The sequence below is a fragment of the Fundulus heteroclitus genome, chromosome 19, assembly GCF_011125445.2.
Source record: "Fundulus heteroclitus isolate FHET01 chromosome 19, MU-UCD_Fhet_4.1, whole genome shotgun sequence".
In the NCBI taxonomy this organism is placed as follows: domain Eukaryota; kingdom Metazoa; phylum Chordata; class Actinopteri; order Cyprinodontiformes; family Fundulidae; genus Fundulus; species Fundulus heteroclitus.
Genome location: NC_046379.1, coordinates 21264383 through 21288464, shown reverse-complemented (window position 1 = coordinate 21288464; position 24082 = coordinate 21264383). Strand labels below are relative to the sequence as shown.

At 42.6% G+C, this 24082-nt stretch overlaps 2 gene segments (V, D, J or C); both read right to left on the bottom strand.

The window, feature by feature from the left end:
• The window catches only part of LOC118567022, a 51081-nt gene that overhangs the window by 19409 nt on the left and 7590 nt on the right, over positions 1 to 24082 (bottom strand).
• On the bottom strand, positions 6494 to 7136 carry LOC118567044. The segment is given in 1 exon segment: positions 6494 to 7136. A coding segment is annotated over 1 exon segment (423 nt).

Below are 24082 nucleotides of genomic sequence, written 5' to 3'. Positions count from 1 at the left end.
GTCCATGATGAGCAAGCATGAAGCGACTGTGGAGAGAAAAACTCCCCCTTGGGAAGAAACCTCTGGCAGAACCAGGCTCAGCATGGCGGTCTTCTGCCGGACCGTTTTAATGAGTGGCTGGGAATTCCATGAGAGTCCAGCAGGAATTACACTCTGATAGGAACGAGGTTGAAGGAGCACCGTAGGAAAGCCAGGCGAAGCTTGGTACGATGGTGGAGAAGGGGATGGAGGTGGGTGGAAACCGGTCGAGTCCAAACCGGACACGCGCAGCCACTGCTTGCTCGCTGAGGACAAGGCCGAGATGAGGATGTGGAGTTCTTTTTAAGATGAACCCAGGATGCTGATTGGCTTTGAGGAGGAGCAGTTCAAAGCTGATTGGCTTGCGTTGGAGGCGGATGAGTCCCTGATTGATGGAGGTAGGCAATAGAGTTTCTTCAGTCTGAATTTTCGCTAAAGCTGCATTTCAATCTGAAAAACTCACACAGAAAGAAAAGGCAATTAGAAGAATTTTATTGATACAATATTTTAAGAGTTTGGCGCTCAGACCTCGGCAGGAAAAATTCACGCTGAATTATACTTGAATATGCATTAGCAGGCGTATGAGAATAGGGATATTTCCCCCCAAAAATTGCCGAGGTCGAGGCCGATGCGTCTGCATGGTTGAAAGACAATGAGACTTGGATTAAACTAAAAACAGAGACAAGTGGGATGAGCTATAGAGGAAAAGTGCTGCGAAGGCTTACCAAACAGGGCCGGTTGCCGCGAAGGCCTACCAAAGTTGAGTGAGATGAATGGGGAGATGAGGTGAGGTGTATGGTAAAGTGCATGAATAGAGATGGTCGGTCACGGGATGATACTTGGAACTGAAAGGCTTGCAAAGGGGAATGTCTGAAGCGAAATACGATATTAGTGCAATGGTTCTTGCGCTTGCCAAAAGCAGGCTGAGAGATGATTTGGAGTTGCTGTTTAAGGTGAACACTGGATGATTGGGCTTCGAGGAGGTGTGGCTTGAAGCAAATGCTCCATCGGAGGCGGACAAGCCTCTGATTGAATGGAAGTAAGCAAGAGTTCTTCGGTTGTATTTCCGCTTTAGCATCATTTCAAACTAAAGACTCACAAAGAGAGAAAAGCGATAGGAATTTATTGATACAATAGTTTAAACTTTGGCGCTCGGACCTCGGCAGGAACATAAACGGTGATTTATACTTTAACGTAGATAAGCAGATGTATGAGAATAGGGAAATTACCCCCCAAAAATGCCGAGGTCCAGGCCAGAGCGTCAGCAAGTTCAGAAGGCAGAGAGAAGGATGAGTAAAGAAGGAGAAAATATGTGAAAGCTTAGCAAAGAGGGCCATTGCTGCAAAGGCTTACCAGGATTAAACAAGATGAATGGAAAGATGAGGTGAGGTTGATGGAGAGGTGGAAAGTGATTTTAATGGTCAGTTTTGGGCTGATGCACGTGATGAATGAATAATCATGGCAGGGAGCAAGGCGGGCAGCATGCAGGGGACATGGCAGGGAACACACAGGAGCATGGCCGGAAATATGGCAGGGAACACACAGGAGCATGGCAGAGAACGCAGGTGGTATGGCAGAGAACGCAGGGAGTATGGCAGAGAACGCATGGCAGAGAACGCATGGCAGAGAACGCATGGCAGAGAACGCATGGCAGAGAACGCATGGCAGAGAACGCATGGCAGAGAACGCATGGCAGAGAACGCAGGTGGTATGGCAGAGAACGCAGGTGGTATGGCAGAGAACGCAGGGAGTATGGCAGAGAACGCAGGGAGTATGGCAGAGAACGCATGGCAGAGAACGCATGGCTGAGAACGCATGGCTGAGAACGCATGGCTGAGAACGCATGGCTGAGAACGCATGGCTGAGAACGCAGGGAACACGCAAGGAGCATGGCAGAGAACGCAGGGAGCATAGAAGGAAACATGGCAGGGAGCATAGAAGGAAACATGGCAGGGAGCATAGAAGGAAACATGGCAGGGAGCATAGAAGGAAACATGGCAGGGAGCATAGAAGGAAACACGGCAAGGAGCATAGAAGGAAACACGGCAAGGAGCATAGAAGGAAACACGGCAAGGAGCATAGAAGGAAACACGGCAAGGAGCATGGAACGAAACACATGGCAGGGCAGGCCGCATGGCAGGGAGGAGGGCGTTGCAGGGAGCGTAGAAGGAAACATGGCAAGGAGCATAGAAGGAAACACGGCAAGGAGCATAGAAGGAAACACGGCAAGGAGCATAGAAGGAAACACATGGCAAGGAGCATTGAAGGAAACACATGGCAAGGAGCATTGAAGGAAACACATGGCAAGGAGCATTGAAGGAAACACATGGCAAGGAGCATTGAAGGAAACACATGGCAGGGCAGGCCGCGTTGCAGGGAGCGTAGAAGGAAACACGGCAAGGAGCATAGAAGGAAACACATGGCAGGGCAGGCCGCGTTGCAGGGAGCGTAGAAGGAAACACGGCAAGGAGCATAGAAGGAAACACATGGCAAGGAGCATTGAAGGAAACACATGGCAAGGAGCATTGAAGGAAACACATGGCAAGGAGCATTGAAGGAAACACATGGCAAGGAGCATTGAAGGAAACACATGGCAAGGAGCATTGAAGGAAACACATGGCAAGGAGCATTGAAGGAAACACATGGCAAGGAGCATTGAAGGAAACACATGGCAAGGAGCATTGAAGGAAACACATGGCAGGGCAGGCCGCGTTGCAGGGAGCGTAGAAGGAAACACGGCAAGGAGCATAGAAGGAAACACGGCAAGGAGCGTAGAAGGAAACACGGCAAGGAGCGTAGAAGGAAACACGGCAAGGAGCGTAGAAGGAAACACGGCAGGGAGTATAGAAGGAAACACGGCAGGGAGTATAGAAGGAAACACGGCAGGGAGCGTAGAAGGAAACACGGCAGGGAGCGTAGAAGGAAACATGGCAGAGTATGGCAGGGAAGGCCGCATGGCAGGGAGCATGGCAGGGAACACACAGGGAGCACACTGGGAGCATGCAGGAAGCATGCAAGGAGTATGCAAGGAACGTAGTGGGGAACATGGCAGGGAACATGAATAAATGAATGACCATGAAAGAATGAACAGGACAACAGGATGCCTGCATGGCGGGACGCCTGGATGACAGAATAAATAACAGAGGATGCTTAGGGATGATGCACATAAATGAATGAGTGACCAAGAGGGAATGAACAGGACAGGACGCGGGCTTAATGAGACTTGAATGAGATTGAATCCACCACCAGTATTCGTAGTTAGATTACCTTTAAGATGAGCATTAGGCGGCTAAGATGAAAAGTAAGAGCAGATATGTGAGGCATGCTGATGATAGCCATCACCTACGATTGGGCTCCACAAGCGTCTGCTGTTGCGCAGCTCACATCCTGAATGCTGAAATAACTCTAGATGAAAGGTCACAAGATTAACGATTTCTTTGACAATTTCACGAATCTGCAAACCAACTGTTTTTAGAATCCTCCAAAACTTACGGATGCACATCCGTAAAATTTAACGCATCTACAGACAAAATACATTATAGAAAGTGTGTTCCAAATCCGGACGGGAAGCATGCCAGACCAGAAGGAAAGTTCAGAACAGCAACTCTTAACCAGAGTATCCTGTTCTAGGAGGGAAGGAAACGGAATTAGTGAGCTCAAGCTGCCTGGAAATAAAAACGTGACTCTTGAAATGATGCACCTGCGAGATTGAGGTGACCGAGCGAGGAGAGCAGCTGACGCTCAGAAATAACTGATATGAGATTGAAACTGATATCCAGAATTCGAGAGCTTGTCTGCAGGCAAAAGCCATCATGGAACTAGGTTAAGATCAATACGTAGAACTCAATGCAGGCTGACAGGTTTAGTTTGAGAAAATAACTGGGAATAGTGAAAAGAATATCTATAAGAAGAAAACATCCAGAAAATGAAGGACCATTAAACACGGTTAACACTTCTTAAGACATAATCGATAATGTTTGCTTAGCTCATAAATACGTAGAGTGCTAAACGCATACCAAATGCTGTTATGAATCGATTAGCTATTTAGCTTACTCCATGTCATTTGGATGAATTTAATAATTTAATTCAGATTCTGCACTGCATCCTGCTGACTGATGATCTCGTTGCTTAGTAGCTTTAGTTAGCCTCACAACTGCAGAGAGGATCCGTAATTGAAAATACTATCAACCAGACAACAGCACCTTCAGTGATGCTCTCCGGTTATTCATCTTGAATGAATCCTTGAACCTAAAAGAAGAAATAGACAATCCCTAAATACATGAGCAAGTTGCTGTTAAAGATCGCCCAATACTCAAACCATCCCCCACAGCCATCCGTACGTAGGGTCCCAGCTGACATTCAGATAATACCTACTAACTAAACCTTAAATAACTTTAACATGTATCATTTCACAACACCTGAATAATTGATTGGCAAAACATTGAAATGACAAGAGTGACAGAAGTGGCCTGGTCAGCATAAATGAGAAGTCTGAACCCAATACAGACCAGTCCAAGCGGATGCCAAATTGCACCAGAGTTGCAGCGGTTTAATAACGATTGGTATCAATTGCTGAATTTTAAAATGCACTTCATACTCCAACCAGTAGGTGGCAGCAATGCCACCACAAGCCCGGTGGCTACCGGCAACACCAGAAGAAGAAGAAAACGAAAACAAACATGGGTGAATACATATTACCTGAGCTGGCTCCGAACGCATTAGCGAGTGAATGAGAGAGTAGATCCGGCTGAAAAGATGCGGCCGGGACGAGCGGCAAGGTGGCGCCGCAAAGCCGATGAGAACCAGAGAAGGTCCCGGATGAGTCGGCGGATCCGCGAACCAAGAGCCTGCCCCACGGGATCAGTTTGAGAAAGACCCCGGCGCGCTATGAAGCGAAGCTGACCGGAACTTAGGCAGAGTTGCGACGCGTCTGCGTTGCTTGCGAGTTCTTTGCGCCAGGAACCGGAGCTGACGAAAACAGAGGTTGGAAAGGAAGATGTGCAGCTAGACGGTATTCCTATGGCAGGAGGATTTCAGGATAAGTTATTGTCTCTTGAAACCGGTCGACAGAGTCCAAACCGGACACGCGCAGCCACTGCTTGCTCGCTGAGGACAAGGCCGAGATGAGGATGTGGAGTTCTTTTTAAGATGAACCCAGGATGCTGATTGGCTTTGAGGAGGAGCAGTTCAAAGCTGATTGGCTTGCGTTGGAGGCGGATGAGTCCCTGATTGATGGAGGTAGGCAATAGAGTTTCTTCAGTCTGAATTTTCGCTAAAGCTGCATTACTCAAATTAATGGGAGGGTCTACAAATTAACAACGTAATCTAAACAATTCCAAATATAAAAATTAATTACATATTTTGGTTCTAAACTAACAAATATATTCTGACCACCCAAAGAAGACAACTAAATTAGTAGAAACTACAATCCACAAAATTTATCATAAATGGCCACAACAGCAGTAGTAAAAAAACAGTTAAATACCAGTGAAAAAAATTGTAAACTAGCAAAAAAAAGCCCAAAAACTCAGAGCCCTAAATCATTGCAAAGGCAATGCTCATCATCAAGCTGCACTTTTATTAAAATCATAGTTTTCTTAGAGAGCAGGAGTAAGATGAGATTTTAATAGTTTAGGATTATAAACCATTTCAGAAATTTTAAAGCAGGCAGAAAACCAACATGAGATGAAATTTGATAAAGAACATGAATCTTGAAACACAATAACAAAGACGGTCAATATCAAAATCTTTATTTTTATTTAAAACAATCCCTTCACTTCAAGATTTATTAGAGAACATGAGTAAGATGAGTTTTAGAAATCATTGTGAGCATGAAAAGTAATCTTCCTGATCAAAATATATAACCCCTGTTAGGATTTGGATCTATAATTTACAGGTCTCTTTCTTGAAAAGAAAATTACTACTTTGTTTAACTAATATATTGTGTTTCTGGTTTATTGTTGAGCAGGTGAAACATTTGCCAATGTAACTTTTTTTTCAGTTTAGTATTTAAAAGAAAATTATATTGTTTAGCCGGTCTCTACTATCAACATCACAACTATTTCCAATGTAATAAAAAAGTTAGGACATCCTTGGTTTTATATATCATTATTTAATGTCAGAGCACAATGTTTATTATTTGTTTGAATATTTGATATGAAATGAGGACACGAGACCCATTTTGTATAAATGTAGCAAGTGTTGATAAAAGAAAACAAGGTGAAAGTTTTGAATATAAAGCTGTGCCTTATGTTGTCAAAACAACAACCACAAAGTTGTATATTCAAGCAATATTCAATACAAATCTGATAAAAATGTAAAACTGCGACAGGCTGGCGACCGGTCCAGGGTGTACGCCGCCTCTCGCCCATTGAAATGCTTGAGATATGCACCAGCACCCCTCATGACCCCATGAGGGATAAAGCGAGTAAGAAAATGGATGGATGGCATAATGCAAAAATAACAGACAATGACGTGTTTTAGCTTGTAGTTTATTAAAGGTGAATATAAGATAAATTATTTTATTGTCCAACAATGGGGAAATCTTTAGATATTAACTTGAAGTTTTCACACAGAACAAAGATGATAGAAATAGAAATCACTCTGAACATGAAAAGTAATCTTGCTGAATAAACTCTGAGAGCATCCTGACTTGCAGACATGAAGCTGAGGCTCTACTCTGAGCAGCGGGCAGGGTCCAGGCTTTGAGTGACAGGACTCTGTCCACTCTGATTGGCCTCACAGCTCACTGAGCCCGCCTTCCTCCACTGGTCTGCAGGGAGGCTCAGGGTGCTGCTCCAGCTGTAGAGGCCGTCCCTCCCCAGGACCTCCAGGCTGTTAGACACCCCTGAGGACCTGCTGCTGCCCCCCACCTTCCAGCCCAGCCTCCAGGTTGAGGGGAAGCCTCCGCTGGCCAGACACACCAGTGTGACGCTGCTCTGCTGCTCCTCCTCTTTGGAGGGGGGGAGGACGGTCAGGGTGGGCCGCACCACACCCACTGGAGGAGAGAGGGGGAGAAAAGAGGCAGCAATGAGAATGAAAGCTGCTAAAAACACCTTCAGAGCTTCATTATCCATGATTACTGATGACATCTTCATCTGTCCCTCATATTATGTGACTCTGAATGATGAAACCCTGGTATGATTGAACTGAGAGCTGAAACACTGGTGGAAACAGTTCAGACGTTGACATCTGTTTCTTTCACTTCCTTAAAACGCCACGGAAAACAAATGAACCACGAACACCAAGAAGATCTGAGTTTATTCAGAAAATAATAACTCTGTTCAACAGGAATCCAGATCAAAATCCCGATCTAAGATTATTAATTATAAAATGAATGTTTGTTTAAATAAGAAGTGAAAAAAAACTAATAAAAAGATGAAAAACAATAGAGTAAAAACTAAGCTTGGTGGTCAGAAAGAATTGAAACTAAAAATATTCAGTAAGTAAGTAGTAAGTAGCAATGTAATTTTGACCTATACATTAGGCATTACTAGACATATACAATGTATGATTTTAAACATTTCCAATTTTGAAGAAACACTGACTTTTGCAAAGCTAATTTCTAAACATGGCGATATACTTATTTAAAAAATGTACTGTCCAAACCTTGCTTTAAAATAAAAGTTAGGGAAATTTTTTTTAAATAAGAAGTTAAAATAAACTAATAAATAAAACATTAAAAACCGAGTAAAATGAAGACTGGTTGTCAGAAAAAAAAAGAAAGTTCAAAAATGTAAAGTATTAACAATATATTATTGAAATATAAATTTTATTGACAAGAGAATTTTAACAGGATCTATCATTAGAACCATTTTCAGCCCTGATGGAAAACTGACTTCTGCGAAGCTCATTCATCATTGTGAATGGAGATTTAATCATTATTTAAAAAATGTAAAGTGTACAAACCTTGATGTCAATTTAATTAGTTAAGTCAAAACAATATCATAATTTATATAAATATAATATATATAGCCACAAAGTAAAGCTTTCTGGTACTTACAGTCAACGGTGAGTTTGGTTCCTCCACCAAAAGTCCACCACAGTGATACAAAGTCATTAAGAGGCCGTACAAAAACCTCCTGCACTGTCAGCAACCAGTTTTTGGCTTAAATGCTGCTTTTCAGTATAAATAAATTACAGTTTATACTTTATTTAATCTATAAATCATTCATTCATCACCATTCAGCTTTAAATGTTTTAATAATTTAAGATTTTTTTAATTTTATCACACAAGAGAAACAGACGTTATTTTTCTTCCTGTGAAATATATAAATGTTCTTCAATAATTCAGCTTTCATTCAGTTTAAAAACAAAAAAAAATGTTTTTCAAAATAATTTTAATAATAAATGCTTAAATAAGGGTAACTTCTAGTAATCTATAATATCTTTACCTGTGAGTTTTAGTAAAACAGGAGAATTATACATATACCTTGAAGAGAGAAATGATTTAATCCAAATAATGAAAATTCTTCATGTTGTCTCTATTTTCTCTTCTTGTATTCCAATAAGATCCTGAATGGTTTAAATGTTAAAACTATTTGTGCTGATGTTGTGTCTGTGTTTGTCTTCAGCGTGCTGAGAGCAGAGCAATCATTTCCATAGAGAGGAGGCTTTGCATGGTCAGCTGATCCTCCAGGGAACTGAGAAGGTTTATAGTCCTGTGAGTTCAACACTGCAGGACTCAGACCTGTCAGTGGAGCCAGCAGAAACAACCAGCACCATGACCCTCATCACCATCCTCATCTGGACGCTGACCTGCTGCTGTTTTACAGGTTCATTCCCTCAGCAACATTTCCAGCATGATGTGCTGCCTTTTCTCTCATTTCTTTCTGCTGATAAATGAAGGATTTGTTTTTGTCTGCAGGATGCAGCGCTCAGGTGACTGTGACTCAGCCTCCACTGGTGACATTTACACCAGGATCCACTGCCACCATCAAGTGTACCACAAATCCTGCTGTTGTCCGCTGGTCTAGTGGTAACCAGGGTATGTACTGGTATCAGCAGAAACCAGGACAGCCTCCAAAGCTCCTGATATATTATGTACACAAACTTCAGTCAGGAACACCAGCTCGGTTTAGTGGCAGTGGAAGTGGGACTGACTTCACTTTGACCATCAGTGGAGTTCAGGCTGAAGATGCAGCAGATTATTACTGTCAGAGTTACCATAGCGGCGGCGTGTTCACACAGTGATTAGTAGCCGTACAAAAACCTCCCTCAGTCAGACTGCAGACTCACTGAGCTGTTAGAGCAGAAACTGACTGCAGCTGCTGAGGAGGAAGAGACTCTGATACAGACCACTGAACACAGAGCTGACAGAAACATCACCAAGCATTGATCTCACACATGAGAGCAAATATTTATTATAAACTTCAGGTTTTAGTCTTTTTGGATCTTTCACATCAAGCTGTCAATGGATCAACATTCATATAATAAATATTGGCATCTTCTCCTCTACTGTTGAGACAAAATTATTGGTCCGCTGGAAGATTTATGTTTAGATTATTGTTTTAATTTGACCAGCATGTTTCTCCTCACTAGAAGCAATGTCTACATTTTGGAGTGACACTGCCAGAGTCCTGACTTGAATCTGAGAGAGAATTTGTGGAGCTACTGATCAGGGTGATGGGAAAGAGGCCTTCTGACCTCAAAGACTTGTGGCTCATCACCAAAGATAAATCATCTAAATACTGGTGGAAACCTGGAAAAAGCTGGTTATTAATCATAAGAAGGGTTTGGATGTGCAGTAAGAGCTCCTATCAGAACCAAAGTTCTTGGCTGATAAAAAATTAATGTAAAATATACATCTGCCAGAATGCTGGAGATAGGCACCAGCAACCCCCGCGACCCCATGAAGGATTAAGCAGGTCAGAAAATGGATGGATGGATACATCTGCCAGTTATTTGCATAATTCTGGGCTAAACTGTTTTAACATCAGCAGAAACCAACATTATCTTATCAAGTAATACCTTTATGAATCAGTTAACTTCTTTGAGAAAGAACTGTCATTTTTATTTGAAGTCTCTGATTCAGATGAGAGATATTTTCTTACATTTAATGTTCCCTCTCCAGACTGTAGAGATTGTAAATGTCTGAGCTCCATGGTGGTGGAGAGGTCATACAGTGATCTTGACTGGTAGAAAAACAAAGCAAACAAAAACTTCTCCAGTTTAATGAAGCTGCAGGAGCTGAGGCTTGGTGAAACAGATCAGCTGGGAAGTTAATAAATGACAACTTTAATCAAGAAAAACACAATCTTGAAGCAAACTCACAGTTCTTAAAAGCAGCTTCAAATTCAAAGTGTTTTATTAAAGCCTCTGTTTTTAGCTGTAAGCTTGTTTAGTTAGTCTGCTGATAGAGACACATAAAATAACTTCCATTTGTTTTCTAACAGGATTTCTGAAGAATTGCTCTAAAGTTGTGTAAACAGGTATTATAACTATTACCAGCTTCTTATTATAAATTGTATTGACATAGAGTTACAACAGTGTCCAGGGTGGTCACACTTCAAAGCATCATGCTCGTTTATATCCATCCATCCATCCATTTTCCAAACCGCTTAATCCCTCATGGGGTTGCGGGGGGTTGCTGGTGCCTATCTCCAACGTTCACTGGACGAGAGGCGGGGTACACCCTGGACAGGTCGCCAGTCTGTCGCAGGGCAACACAGAGAGACAAACAGGACAAACAACCATTCACGCACACACTCACACCTAAGGACAATTTGGAGAAGCCAATTAACCTAACAGTCATGTTTTTGGACTGTGGGAGGAAGCCGGAGTACCCGGAGAGAACCCACGCATGCACAGGGAGAACATGCACACAAAAAAAGCGTTAGTTTTGATGTTGGTCGTTTGCATTGAGTCTTGGTTGCTACAAATATTTATCAGAAGAAATTAATTTGATGCAAAGATGATGAAGATAAACAGAAAAAGGAACGTAAACCATAACAGCTTTAGAAAGATTAAAAAAGAAACAGATTTTAATTATCTTAATGTGTTAATTATGCACAGGTGTGAGAGATGTGTTTTAGTTTTGTACAGATTTATTTAGTTTTATTGCTGTAATTTACTTTGTTTTCAACTTAGTCTTCCTTATTAATTTATACTGTCTTACTCCATTGTTCCATGTTAGGCTCATTAAATGTGCTCCATAATTTAATTAATCTATATTTCTTTTATTTTGACACAAGAGGGCAGCAGCTGTCTGCTTGTTGCAGGACCTGAAACTTCTCATTCAGCTCCAACTGTGCTGCTCTTGGTTGTGATTTGAATATCTGCTGCACTTCCCTGAACATCAGGCTTTATTAAAGCGCTAAGCTGTGTGCTCAGCTTTATTCTACAGGATTTTATTCTACTGCATACATCCACAATGAAGATGTGTCTGATCTTATTGACAATACTGGCAGTCCAGTTTCATGGTGAGTTAGTAAATGGGGAAATATACTTTAATGCAGGATGTTCTGGATTTAAGCTTTTCATTCAACAAGATTTAACACATTTCTGATGTGTTTTTTACAGGGTTGACAGCAGATCCATCTGTGACTCAGTCTCCTGCTGTAAAGGCGGCTGCTTTGGGGGACACGGTCTCTCTGAGCTGTACAGCCAGTAAAGGAGTTGATGATGATCTCAGCTGGTACCTGCAGAAACCTGGACAGCCTCCCAAGCTGCTGTTTTATAAAATAAGTAGCCGTCAATCTGCTCCGAGTCATTTCAGCAGCAGTGGATCAGAGCCTCAGTTCACCCTGACAGTCAGTGGAGTTCAGGCTGAAGATGCAGCAGTTTACTACTGTCAGAGTGTCCATCTAGTAAACAGTAACTTGGTGTTCACACAATGATTAGTAGCCGTACAAAAACCTCCCTCAGTCAGACTGCAGACTCACTGAGCTGTTAGAGCAGAAACTGACTGCAGCTGCTGAGGAGGAAGAGACTCTGATACAGACCACTGAACACAGAGCTGACATGAACCTCACCAAGCACTAATTTCACATATAAGAGCAAATATATATAATTAACTTTGGTTTTTATTCCTTTTAGATCTTTTACATTTGCCGGTAAATGGAGCAACATTCATATAATCAACATTGGCATCTTCTCCTTTTCCACCGAGCCCAACTTCTTCGTAACCTGGCAGATTTAGGTTTAACTTAATCTTTTGTTTTGATCAAGATGTTGCTTCCTGCTTGAAGAAATTTCAACGTTATGAAGTACTGACTTGACTCTGGCAGATTTAGGTTTAGATTAATCTTTTAATTTGACCAGCATGTTTCTCCTCACTAGAAGTAATGTCTACATTTTGGAGTGGCCCTGCCAGAGTCCTGACTTGAATCTGAGAGAGAATTTGTGGAGCTACTGATCAGGGTGATGGTAAAGAGGCCTTCTGACCTCAAAGACTTGTGTCTCATCACCAAAGATAAATCATCTAAATACTGGTGGAAACCTGGAAAAGGCTGGTTATAAATCATAAGAAGAGTTTGATTGTGGAGTAAGATCTCCTATCAGAACCAAGGTTCTTGGTTGCATAAAACATATTCAAAATATAAATCTTCTGAGGGTATGCATGATTTTGTGCTTAGCTGCAGAATCAGTAGGAATGGGTACGTATCACTCAAAGGGATTTCATGTGGTCTTTGACCACAATAAAAAAATTGACACAAATTTGTTTTTCTAGCACAAGGTTGGAGGTTGATGGAGTTTAAAAAAGATCTGGCAGACAAAGTTTCCCTGATGTGATTCTTCTGAAAGACGATACAGACAAATTTAAATCCTTTAAAAATGGAAGATACAACAAAAAGTGCTAATTTTTTATCAACCAGGTTTTTTGGTTTTAATTCAATTTCAAAGTAAATATGAACACAAAACCTCCATTGACTTTCACTCAAGAACAGACCTTGGTGGACTATTTAGTAAATCCCATTGAATAAAGCAGGAGTGCTGAAGAAAGAGCGACCCATTTCCTGTTCATTAAACTGAGAATAAATAAATAAAAAATTGGGCGAAGTTAATAAATATGTTATGTTTCAGATCTAAAATGATTTACAGCTCCTTTTTCTACAGAAATTTAAAACAAGCTTTTTATTAAAGCTAGTAAATACTTGAGTACAGGATACTATATTCCTCTTTATTAATTTCCCAATGGCAAATTAGTTTTACAGCAAGTCACAATAAAAACAGAAAACAGACAAACAACATTTAACTACAGGACATGGCACTACATTCCTCTGCTTTAGCTGAAGGACGTTAAAAACCAAAACATATAAAGGTGCTCATAGGACTGAAAGATCAAGAAAACATAAATCAATACATAATGCTTAACTTGCTTCGAAGCGATTCTGGTCCACTATCTGGCGTCTCAGGAGGGGGAAGCAGTGCAGTACCAACACTGTTTACAGTGGGGGTGGTGTGCTGCTGACCTCGACTCGGGACGTTGTGTTTCGGTGGGCGGAATACTTCGAAGACCTCCTTAATCCCACCAACACGTCTTCCATTGCAGAAGCAGAGCCTGAGGACACTGGGTCGGGTTCTCCCATCTCTGGTGCTGAGGTTCCCGAGGTTGTTAAAAAGCTCCTCGGTGGCAAGGCTCCGGGGGTGGATGAGATTTGCCCTGAGTACCTTAATGCTCTGGATGTTGTAGGGCTGCGTTGGTTGACGCGGCTCTGCAGCATTGCGTGGACATCGGGGGCAGTTCCCCTGGATTGGCAGACTTGGGTGGTATCCCCCTTAAAAAGGGGGAGCGGAGGGTGAGTTCAAACTATAGAGGAATCACACTCCTAAGCCTCCCTGGTAAGGTCTATTCGGGGGTTCTGGAAAGGAGGGTCCGTCGGATGGTCGAATCTCGGATTCAGGAATAGCAGGATTCTGGAGGGGGCATGGGAGTTTGCCCAACCAGTCTACATGTGTTTTGTGGATATGGAGAAGGCATTCGACCGTGTCCCTCGAGGGATCCTGTGGGGGGTACTCCAGGAGTATGAAGTACCGGACCCTTTAATAAGGGCTGTCAGGTCTCTGTACGACCGGTGTCAGAGTCTGGTCCGCATTGCCGGCAGTAAGTCGGACTCGTTTCCGGTGAGAGTCGGATTCCGCCAAGGTTGCCCTTTGTCACCAATTCTGTTCATAACTTTTATGGACAGAATTTCTAGGCGCAGCCAAGGTGTTGAAGGGATCCGTTTTGGTGGCCTTAGGATTGCGTGGTCCTATTGGCTTCATCAGGGCGTGATCTACAGCTCTCACTGGAGCAGTTCGCAGCAGAGTACGAAGTGGGATGAGGATCAGTGCCTCCAAATCCGAGACCATGGTCTTGAACCGGAAAAGGGTAGAGTGCCTTCTCCGGGTTGGGAGGATGTGCTGCCCCTAGTGGAGGAGTTCAAGTATCTTGGTGTCTTGTTCACGAATGAGGGGAAGATGGAGCAGAAGATCGACAGGCGGATTGGTGCGGCGTCTGCTGTGAAGCAGGCGCTGTACCGATCCGTTGTGGTGAAGAGAGAGCTGAGCCAAAAGGCGAAGCTCTCGATTTACCGGTCGATCTACGTTCCTACCCTCATCTATGGTCACGAGCTTTTGGTCGTGACCGAAAGAACGAGATCCCGGATACAAGCGGCTAAAATGAGTTTTCTCCGTAGTGTGTCTGGGCTCTCCCTTAGAGATAGGGTGAGGAGCTCAGTCATCCGGGGAGGACTCAGAGTAGAGCCGTTGCTCCTCCACGTCGAGAGGAGCCAGTTGAGGTGGCTCGGGCATCTAGTCAGGATGCCTCCTGGACGCCTCCCTGGTGAAGTGTTCTGGGCACGTCCCACCAGGAGGAGGCCCAGGGGAAGACCCAGGACACGCTGGAGGGACTATGTCTCCCAGCTGGCCTGGGAACGCTTTGGGATTCCCCCAGAGAAGCTGGCCCAAGTGGCCGGGGATAGGGACGTCTGGGCCTCCCTACTGAAGCTGCTACCCCCGCGACCCGACCACGGATAAGCGGAAGAAAACGGACGGAGTCTCCTATAAAAGGAGACTGCAAAAGAGCATTCAGCTTTTGTTCTAAAGAAATTTTATTCAATTTATGTAGGACTCTCTCAATCTTATTTGTTCTTTATACTGGTATGTCTTTTATCAGAGTAATGAGGATGGTGGTGTTTCTCGCATGGAGAAAGAAGGACTAATATGTTCTGTTACCTTTCTGGAGGATCAAAACTTGGTGACAGAAAGGATGGTGACAGACCGCCTTGTTCAGATCAGAAAATGGCTGAGGGAGAGTAGACCAGACATAACTCACTTGTTTGATATTTGGCACATACCCAAGGATAGCTAAGTTATCTTGTTTTAATGTTTTATTTATCATTCATTGACTTTTAATTTCCTTCAAGGTCACTGATGTAAATCAATCATGCTTCTTAGTTTTAGGCTTGAAGAAAAAAAAAACTGGGGAGATTATCAAAAGAAAAGGATTGTAACGCCCTTTCCGTTGGATCAATAGCATTGTACACCACCTATACTGGTTAGTTATGTGAACCCCTCCTGATCAACCAGATGTTATTGTGAAAAAAATAATTGTCTCTGCTCAATCACAGTGTGAACATCCACCAACACAACAATGACCTCGTCCCTCGCTGTTTGCATAGAAGGCTGACTGGACAAGAGGAACAATAAAATGTCTAAAACCAGCAGCTATGGTTTCTATATTATTTCTATGTGAATCTATGTATGTACAAGCACACTGATAAAGTTTCCCAGTTTTACCTTTGTTTAAAATCAATATTCACATGTTCAAAACGATGTGAGACTTAAAATGAAGCCTAGGCGCAAATTCAAGCTGGAAGACTTCCGCCTACCTGTTACTGCGTCATCTTCATTTCCGGACCTCAACCCGCTTTCTCCAATCTTCAATCAAGCTTCCGTTTAAAAGGCTCCATACCCACGCCGCCTGTCGCTTTCCAGCTGTGCTCGACCGGATTCAAGAGATAATAACTTATCCTGAAATCCTCCTGCCATAGGAATACCGTCTAGCCGCACATCTTCCTTTCCGACCTCTGTTTTCGTCAGCTCCGATTCCTGGCGCAATGAACTCGCAAGCGACGCAGACGCGTCCCAACTCTGCCTAAGTTCCGGTCAGCTTTGCTTCATAGCACGCCGGGGTCTTTCTCAAACTGATCCCGCAGTCCAGTGGGGCTGGTTCTTGGTTCGCGGATCCGCCGTCTCATCCGGGATCTCCTCTGGTTTTCATCGGCTTTGCTGCACCACCTTGCCGCTCGTCCCGGCCGCAACTTTTCAGCCGGATCTACTCTCTCATTCACTCGCTAATGCGTTCGGAGCCAGCTCAGGTAATATGTATTCACCCATGTTCGTCCTCTATTCAGACGAACGTATTTCATTTGTTTTCGTTTTCTTCTTCTTCTGGTGTTGCCGGTAGCCACCGGGCTTGTGGTGGCATTGCTGCCACCTACTGGTTGGAGTATGAAGTGCATTTTAAATTCAGCAATGGCGTACCGCGAGCGAGCTATTTTTAGAAACGTAACGTCACGATGACGTCACATCACGTGGTACGCAGTAGGGCAAGCTTGCATAGTCCGCCGCTGTGTCGCTGTAAAAGAGACGTGCGTTACCCTTGGTTTTACTCGGTAAACGACTGCTTTTTCCAAATCTAAGACCATGGTTTTTAAACATTGTTGCTATGGAACGTGCAACAGCGACTGGAGGTACGCTGATCGGCCGCATATAAAGGATGTTTTCTTCAAGACTGCCAAGGAGAAATGTGTGCGCTGGGTACACCGGTGCGGTCGGCCTACACAACAGTTCAACCCGGAAAAAGTTACCAAATTCAAGTACATATGTAGCAAGCATTTTGTCGGAGGAAAGGGCCCAACCGAAGAACATCCTGACCCAATTCCAGCGACATCAAGTAGTGAACAGGTAAGAGTATTTTGGTGACCGACATGTTAATATTGAAGCGCCTGCTACCATGATAGCATATAGGCTATCATGGTAGCAGGGGCTAACATGATACCCTGCTACCAGGATAGCTTACTCAAAAACATTTCAAATAAGACAAACATTAAACATATACCGATCCCTGGACGGTGATTACAAACAAAAAAACGGCCGACGACGACATGACCGCCGCGCAGGAAAAATAAAAACAAAGCTTACCGTTCGATCAACTCGGCCCGTTTTCCGATCTTTTTAGCCCTCGACACTCAAGCCATCGTTTGAGCTGAAGGTTGGTGTGTTCTTCAACAGTGCGGCATTCACAGTTATTGAGATCCTCTTTCGCCTTTTTACTGTTTAAAGTTTGATTCACTTCTCCTCCTACAGTTTTTCTCCGATTTCAACCATTCAACCTTTAAACTATTCAGCTTCTTCTGGAATTGATGGCTATATCTTTTTGTACTTATATCTTTTCAACTTTTTAAAATATTCAGCTTTTCCTGCAAATTTTCAGCTTTTTTTTCTCCCATAGGAAATTAATGTAATTCACTAAAATTCTACTCATTTCAGCTGCTTTTTGACAGCTTACTGCTTCAGCCTACTTTTAGCTAGAAACGCCATTCAACTTTTAAAATGTAGTGATATCTTTCAGCTATTATGGTGTATTTCAGCTTTTTCATATATCTTACCATTTTCATATAGTACATCCTTAAAATAATTTTGGCTTTTCAAGAAATTCAGCAAATAACATGCGTTGCTATGGTCATCAAGGAGGCAGTTATAGAGTGCACACTCTAGAAATTCAACAAATTCTTCTTCTCCGAACAACTTCTTCTCACTCGCTCAATTTTCAACCTATCCACATAAATTGTACATCAAAACGTAGGAATTTTTGTCTGGATTCAGGAAATGTAACCCTCATTGGTGTAGCATTTATAGATTTTTCGCAAATCACCTCAGAGCGACACAAACCCGAAACCTCCCCCATTCATTTCCTATGGAGCGGTTTTGAAAAATGACGTCTGAAAATCCAAAACATCACACGTTTTCGCATCGTCGCTACTCCTAAACCGTTTGATGTACAGGCATGAGACTTTCACACATGAATGTCCAAACCCTTCTGGCACTCACAAAAAAGGAATTTTTTGGATACCTGTTACGGTTTTGCCGCAGGAACAATTTGTTCGGGAGTAGCGAATGTGCAAAATCCTGAAAATCCTTTAGAGCTGCATTTTTCCACATGATCCACTTTTTTGCATCGTCGCTGTGCCTACACCGATTTTTGTACAAACAGAAAAATGAGCAACATAGTCCTCAAAAGCCTGATGATACTCACAGTGAAATAATTATTTTTATATCTCTTATACTTTTTCAGCGAGAGCGATTTGTTCAGGACCATAGCTCTCAACTCTCACTCATTGACCGTGTGACACACGCATTTCATCAATTGCACACGCTCACAAGCATTACTTTGAAAATCTCAATCTTACAATCAAAATCTCACTCTTGAAACGCACGCGTCCGGACGCTTCGCGTCATGGCGGAACCAATTTGCGGTACAATGGTTTCCGCACGTCCAGTAGTAGAGGGAACACAGCTGCAAGGACCGCCGCCGCGCAAACAAGTTTCCCTCATCCAAAGTGAAACACTTCTACGGTCCGTGTTGCGTGCGAATTAAATGGTAAGTCGTCATGTTGTATTACAAACTGTAACATGAAAGCAAAGTCCGTTTAAAATAGTGACCGTCTTGAATCGACCAACAGCACCCCCCCCCACCCCGTCGGATCGTCTTGAATCGACCAACAGCAACCCCCCCCCCCCCCCCCCCCCGGACCACAATCTCACTCTCAACTGTCGTCGAAAGTTGAGAGGTATGTTCAGGACCGTTTTTAGAGGATTTTTTAAATTCCTTAAAAATCCCCCTTATATCCTAATTTTTTACGCCCTTATTAAAATATTTCCAGCAAAATCCAATAGCAAGTCTTCTTCCCATATCCGTTAAGAAATAAACGCAGAAAAAAATTACATCTCTACCATTTACGAATCAGGAGATATAAAGTGTTGTGCGAGGCAATGTTCTCCATTATGATCCTATTGGACATAGTCTGAACAAAGTGTCTGCACTTCAGTAGAATGGGCCGCTGCAGGTGTGAGTGAGTGACGACGGAACTCTGCTGACCAGAGGTAACTACAGGTCAGGGACAGGCTCCATTCGGATAGAATGGCAACTTTTCACGCCCACTGCAGTGGCTGTGATTAATGTAGGAATCTGAAATTCGCACAGTCACTTCCTCTTAACATTTTAAAATTTTCAAGTGATTATGAGGCAGGTGTGACTTTTCTGTCACTTTTTGGATTTTACATGCTTTCCTATTGGGCCTTTGCTTCCAACAGGACCTGGCATGATGCCCAGAGATGACCCAATTGGCCAATACAGCACCACCCACCTGTGGGAAATGGCGCTACACACCATTTTGGTCAAATGTTGAGTTCTGGGCCCAGATGTGGTGAGGCTGAGTTGCTAAAGGAGGCCAATCTGACCCATGACCTTTGGTGACCTTTGGTGACATTAAGTATTGGCACCCCTTTTTGAGGCACTTCCCAGTACAGGATTTGGACCAAACTAACAGAGTAACATCACACGGTGATACTGAACACAACCCTGTTAGTGGCTAACGGTTAGCATGTTGCTAACCGAAAGTAGCTCTAGGAAGGTCCTACAAACTTCTGCTTTACAGAGTCTGTTACATCCTTTATACAGAATGCTCCATAATAAATTTGGGCCTTGTCACGTAAAGCATCTCCAAGTTAGGAGGTGTCAAACATCCAATGCTTTTCAATGGGGGCGAAACCCCTTATACTCCTAGAAATGCAGGCCCACATATGGCTACAGTATATTCAAGTTTGAAATTCTACTTTTGCTTTGTTAAACGATTCAGTGTTTAGAATGAGTTAGGAAATGTTTTGTGCCATTCCCTCAGTTTTTTCTTCTTCTAATCATTCAGCTATTGTTCTTTCATGTTCAAATTCTTTAACTCTTTCAAAATCTTCAACTTTTTCAACTTCTTCAACTTTTTTAACTTCTTCAAAGCTTTACAGCTATTTTTTCTCTTCTTCAAAGATCTTCTGCATCTTTTGCTCAATCATTCAGCTTACTGCATTCACAGTGCATTTTCGCAGGAAATGCAAATTTTTTCTAGTTTTGTTTGTTATCTGGATGTCTTGTGCATTTTGGTTTCTGTACTTTAACAGTATGTTCAGGACAATCCTTAAAGGCTGACTGCGGTTTCTCCACGACTTGGCTAACAGGCCTCTTTTTCTATGCTTGGTTGTGAACCCTAATTTTCAGGAGTAGGTCATGTTTTTGCATGAAATTGGTAAATATGCGCATAACTTGTTAATTACGTTGGTGCATTCCCATTCAAGTGTTAAGCAGTCAGTATTTTAACAAGATGGTTTATTTCTGAAACGGATTGTGAAGAAGATCTGCATGTGCAGCACAGAGCGGCCATTTCCTGCTTGCATGGATGGATTGTGAGATCATCTGTGTACTGCTGTTGAATGTAAGTAGTTCAAAAATAATGCATGTAACATTTCCAAATGCTTTAAAGGAGTCTAGGGTCATTTAGCTCTCAGTCTTTCTTGCTGTGTACAGCTAGAGGTCACAGCTGTATTTCTTTCATTTCTATTCCTCCCGTGCATTCTTTGTTTATATATATATATATATATATATATACACACACACACACACACACACACACACACTGCTCAAAAAATAAAGGGAACACTAAAATAATACATCCTAGATCTGAATGAATGAAATATTCTCATTAATAATAATATACATATTTCACCGTGGCGTTGGTGGATGGAGCGAGACATGATGTTCCAGATGTGCTCAGTTGGACTCAGGTCTGGGGAACGGGCATCCCAGTCCACAGCATCAATGCCTTCGTCTTGCAGGAACTGCTGACACACTCCAGCCACATGAGGTCTAGCATTGTCTTGCATTAGGAGGAAGCCAGGGCCAACCGCACCAGCATATGGTCTCACAATGGATCTGCTGATCTCTGCTGTACCTAATGGCAGTCAGACTACCTCTGGCGATCACATGGAGGGCTGTGCAGCCTCCCCCATCCCTAAGAAATGCCACTCCACACCATTACTGACCCGCTGCCAAACCGGTCATGCTGGAGGATGTTGCAGGCAGCAGAACGTTCTCCACGGTGTCTCCAGACTCTGTCACATCTGCCACATGTGCTCAATGTGAAACTGCTTTCATCTGTGAAGAGCTCAGGGTGCCAGTGGTAAATTCACCAATCTTTGTGTTCTCTGGCTAATGCCAAACGTCCTGCATGGTGTCGGGCTATAAGCATAACACCCACCTGTGAACGTCAGACCCTCATACTCCCCTCATGGAATCTGTTTCTGATCGTTTGAGCAGACACATTCACATCTGTGGCCTGCTGGAGGTTATTTTGCAGGCCTCTGGCAGTGCTCCTCCTGTTCCTCCTTGCACAAAGGCAGAGGTAGCATTTCTGCTGCAGGGTTGTTGCCCTCCTACGGCCTCCTACACGTCTCCTGATGTACCGGCCTGTCTCCTGGTAGCGCCTCCATGCTCCGGACACTACGCTGACAGACACAGCAAACCTTCCTGATTGATGAACCATCCTGGATAAGTTGCACTACCTGAGCCACTTGTGTGGGTTGTAGACTCCGTCTCATGCTACCACTAGAGTGAAAGCACCGGCAGCATTCAAAAGTGACCAAAACATCAGCCAGAAAGCAGAGCAACAGATAAATGGTCTGTGGTCACCACCTGCAGAACCTCTCCCTTAATGGTGGGTGTCTTGCTAATTGCCTCTAGTTTTCTACCTGGTGTTTATTCCATTTACACAACAGCAGGTGAAACTGATTGTCAGTCGGTGTTGGTTCTTAAGTCGGCAGTTTGATTTCGCAGCCGTGTGATTGACTTGGAGTTACATTGTGTTGTTTAAGTGTTTCCCTTTTATTTTTTGAGCAGTATATTTCAACTGCGACCCTCCGTACGTTGTCATGAGCCAAACAGCGAGAGACCGGTTCAGTGACTGAAACACTGAACTGAGGCATGGTTTTCAAGAGTGATGTGGAGGAAGACTGTTGAAATAAAACTACAAGGTATGAAAGTATTATGTCTCCTTCACAATGGCTGTCAGGTGAATACAATTTCTGTGGATTTTTTTTTTTAACAAACACTGTTTAGTGAAATAGCAGACAGTCTTCCAGCTGTGAGGCTTGCTGGGAAAGATGCAGTCTATGTACCAGCCTCATCTGCTGCGACCATCATAGCCAGAGGGCCTCAAACGGCCAGTGAGAAATGGCCTTTAATGCTACAAATGGTCGTCAGAAGAAAGGCAATCAACTGCAAAGATGAAGATAACCAAAAAAGGAACGTAAACCACACAAAAACCTTAGAAACAATAAAAAAGAAACAGATTTTAATTATCTAAATGTGTTATTATGCACAAGTGTTAGAGAGTTTTGTACAGATTTATTTAGTTTTATTGCTGTAATTTACTTTGTTTTCAACTTAGTCTTCCTTATTTAATTTAAACAGTCTTACTCCATTGTTCCACGTTAGGCTCATTAAATGTGCTCCACGTTTTAATTCATCTATATTTCTTTTATTTTGACACAAGAGGGCAGCAGCTGTCTGTTTGTTGCAGGACCTGAAACTTCTCATTCAGCTCCAACTGTGCTGCTCTTGGTTGTGATTTGAATATCTGCTGCACTTCCCTGAACATCAGGCTTTATTAAAGCGCTAAACTGTGTGCTCAGCTTTATTCTATAAAATTTTATTCTACTGCATACATCCACAATGAAGATGTGTCTGATCTTATTGACAATACTGGCAGTCCAGTTTCATGGTGAGTTAGTAAATGGGGAAATATACTTTAAATAGATTAGATTAGATTAGGTTAGATTAGATTAGATTAGATTTGATTTGATTCAACTTTATTGTCATTACACAGGTACAGGTACAAGGCAACGAAATGCAGTTTAGGTCTAACCAGAAGTGCAATAGCAGCAATTGCAGGATAAGCAGTGGTTCCATAAGTACAGGACATGGGTTATTACTGAATAAATATAGAGATTTATACTATTATAAACAGAATTTGACTAATAGATTTTTCCTATGAGTATAATATATATATATATATAACTAGTATTGTGAACTAAATTTACAGCTGGATATGTACCGAATATAATATACAGGTGGATATTACTATAGAGTTTTACAGATATTTACAATAGGATAATATACAGATGATTGTTATTATAACAGAGTTTGCATGTACTATGAATATATGTACAGGTGGCTATTACTATAGGCAGAATTGTTAGCATGATATACAGGTAGCTATTACTATAAAATGTATAAATAAAGTTTGGACAGAAGCTATTTAAATTAAAGTGAAGTGGAAGGTAATTGCATATTACAGTTAAAGTACGGTATTGCAAATGTATATGTAAACAATTGTGAATAAACAGTCAGCAGTGCAAATCAATATTTAGTCAAGGTGAGTAGTGCAAGATGCATGTAAACAGTTGTTACAATAGTAAAAGTCAGTATATTATTAAGATTAACAAAGCTTAATGCAGGATGTTCTGGATTTAAGCTTTTCATTCAACAAGATTTAACACATTTCTGTTGTGTTTTTTACAGGGTTGACAGCAGATCCATCTGTGACTCAGTCTCCTGCTGTAAAGGCGGCTGCTTTGGGGGAGACGGTCTCTCTGAGCTGTACAGCCAGTGAAGGAGTTGATGATGATCTCAGCTGGTACCTGCAGAAACCTGGACAGCCTCCCAAGCTGCTGTTTTATAAAATAAGTAGCCGTCAGTCTGCTCCGAGTCATTTCAGCAGCAGTGGATCAGAGCCTCAGTTCACCCTGACAATCAGTGGAGTTCAGGCTGAAGATGCAGGACATTATTACTGTATGGGAGCTTATGTCGGCCTGCGCACACAGTGATACAGAGTCGTACAGCTGGGTTAAAGAAAACCGATATGCATCACTGCATGCACACACCCACACACTGGCATGCATGGACTGAACATTCGCATTTTTGTCCAGATGTTCAGGCATGCTCAAATCTTACTTTGAAAAAAGTCTGTCTATT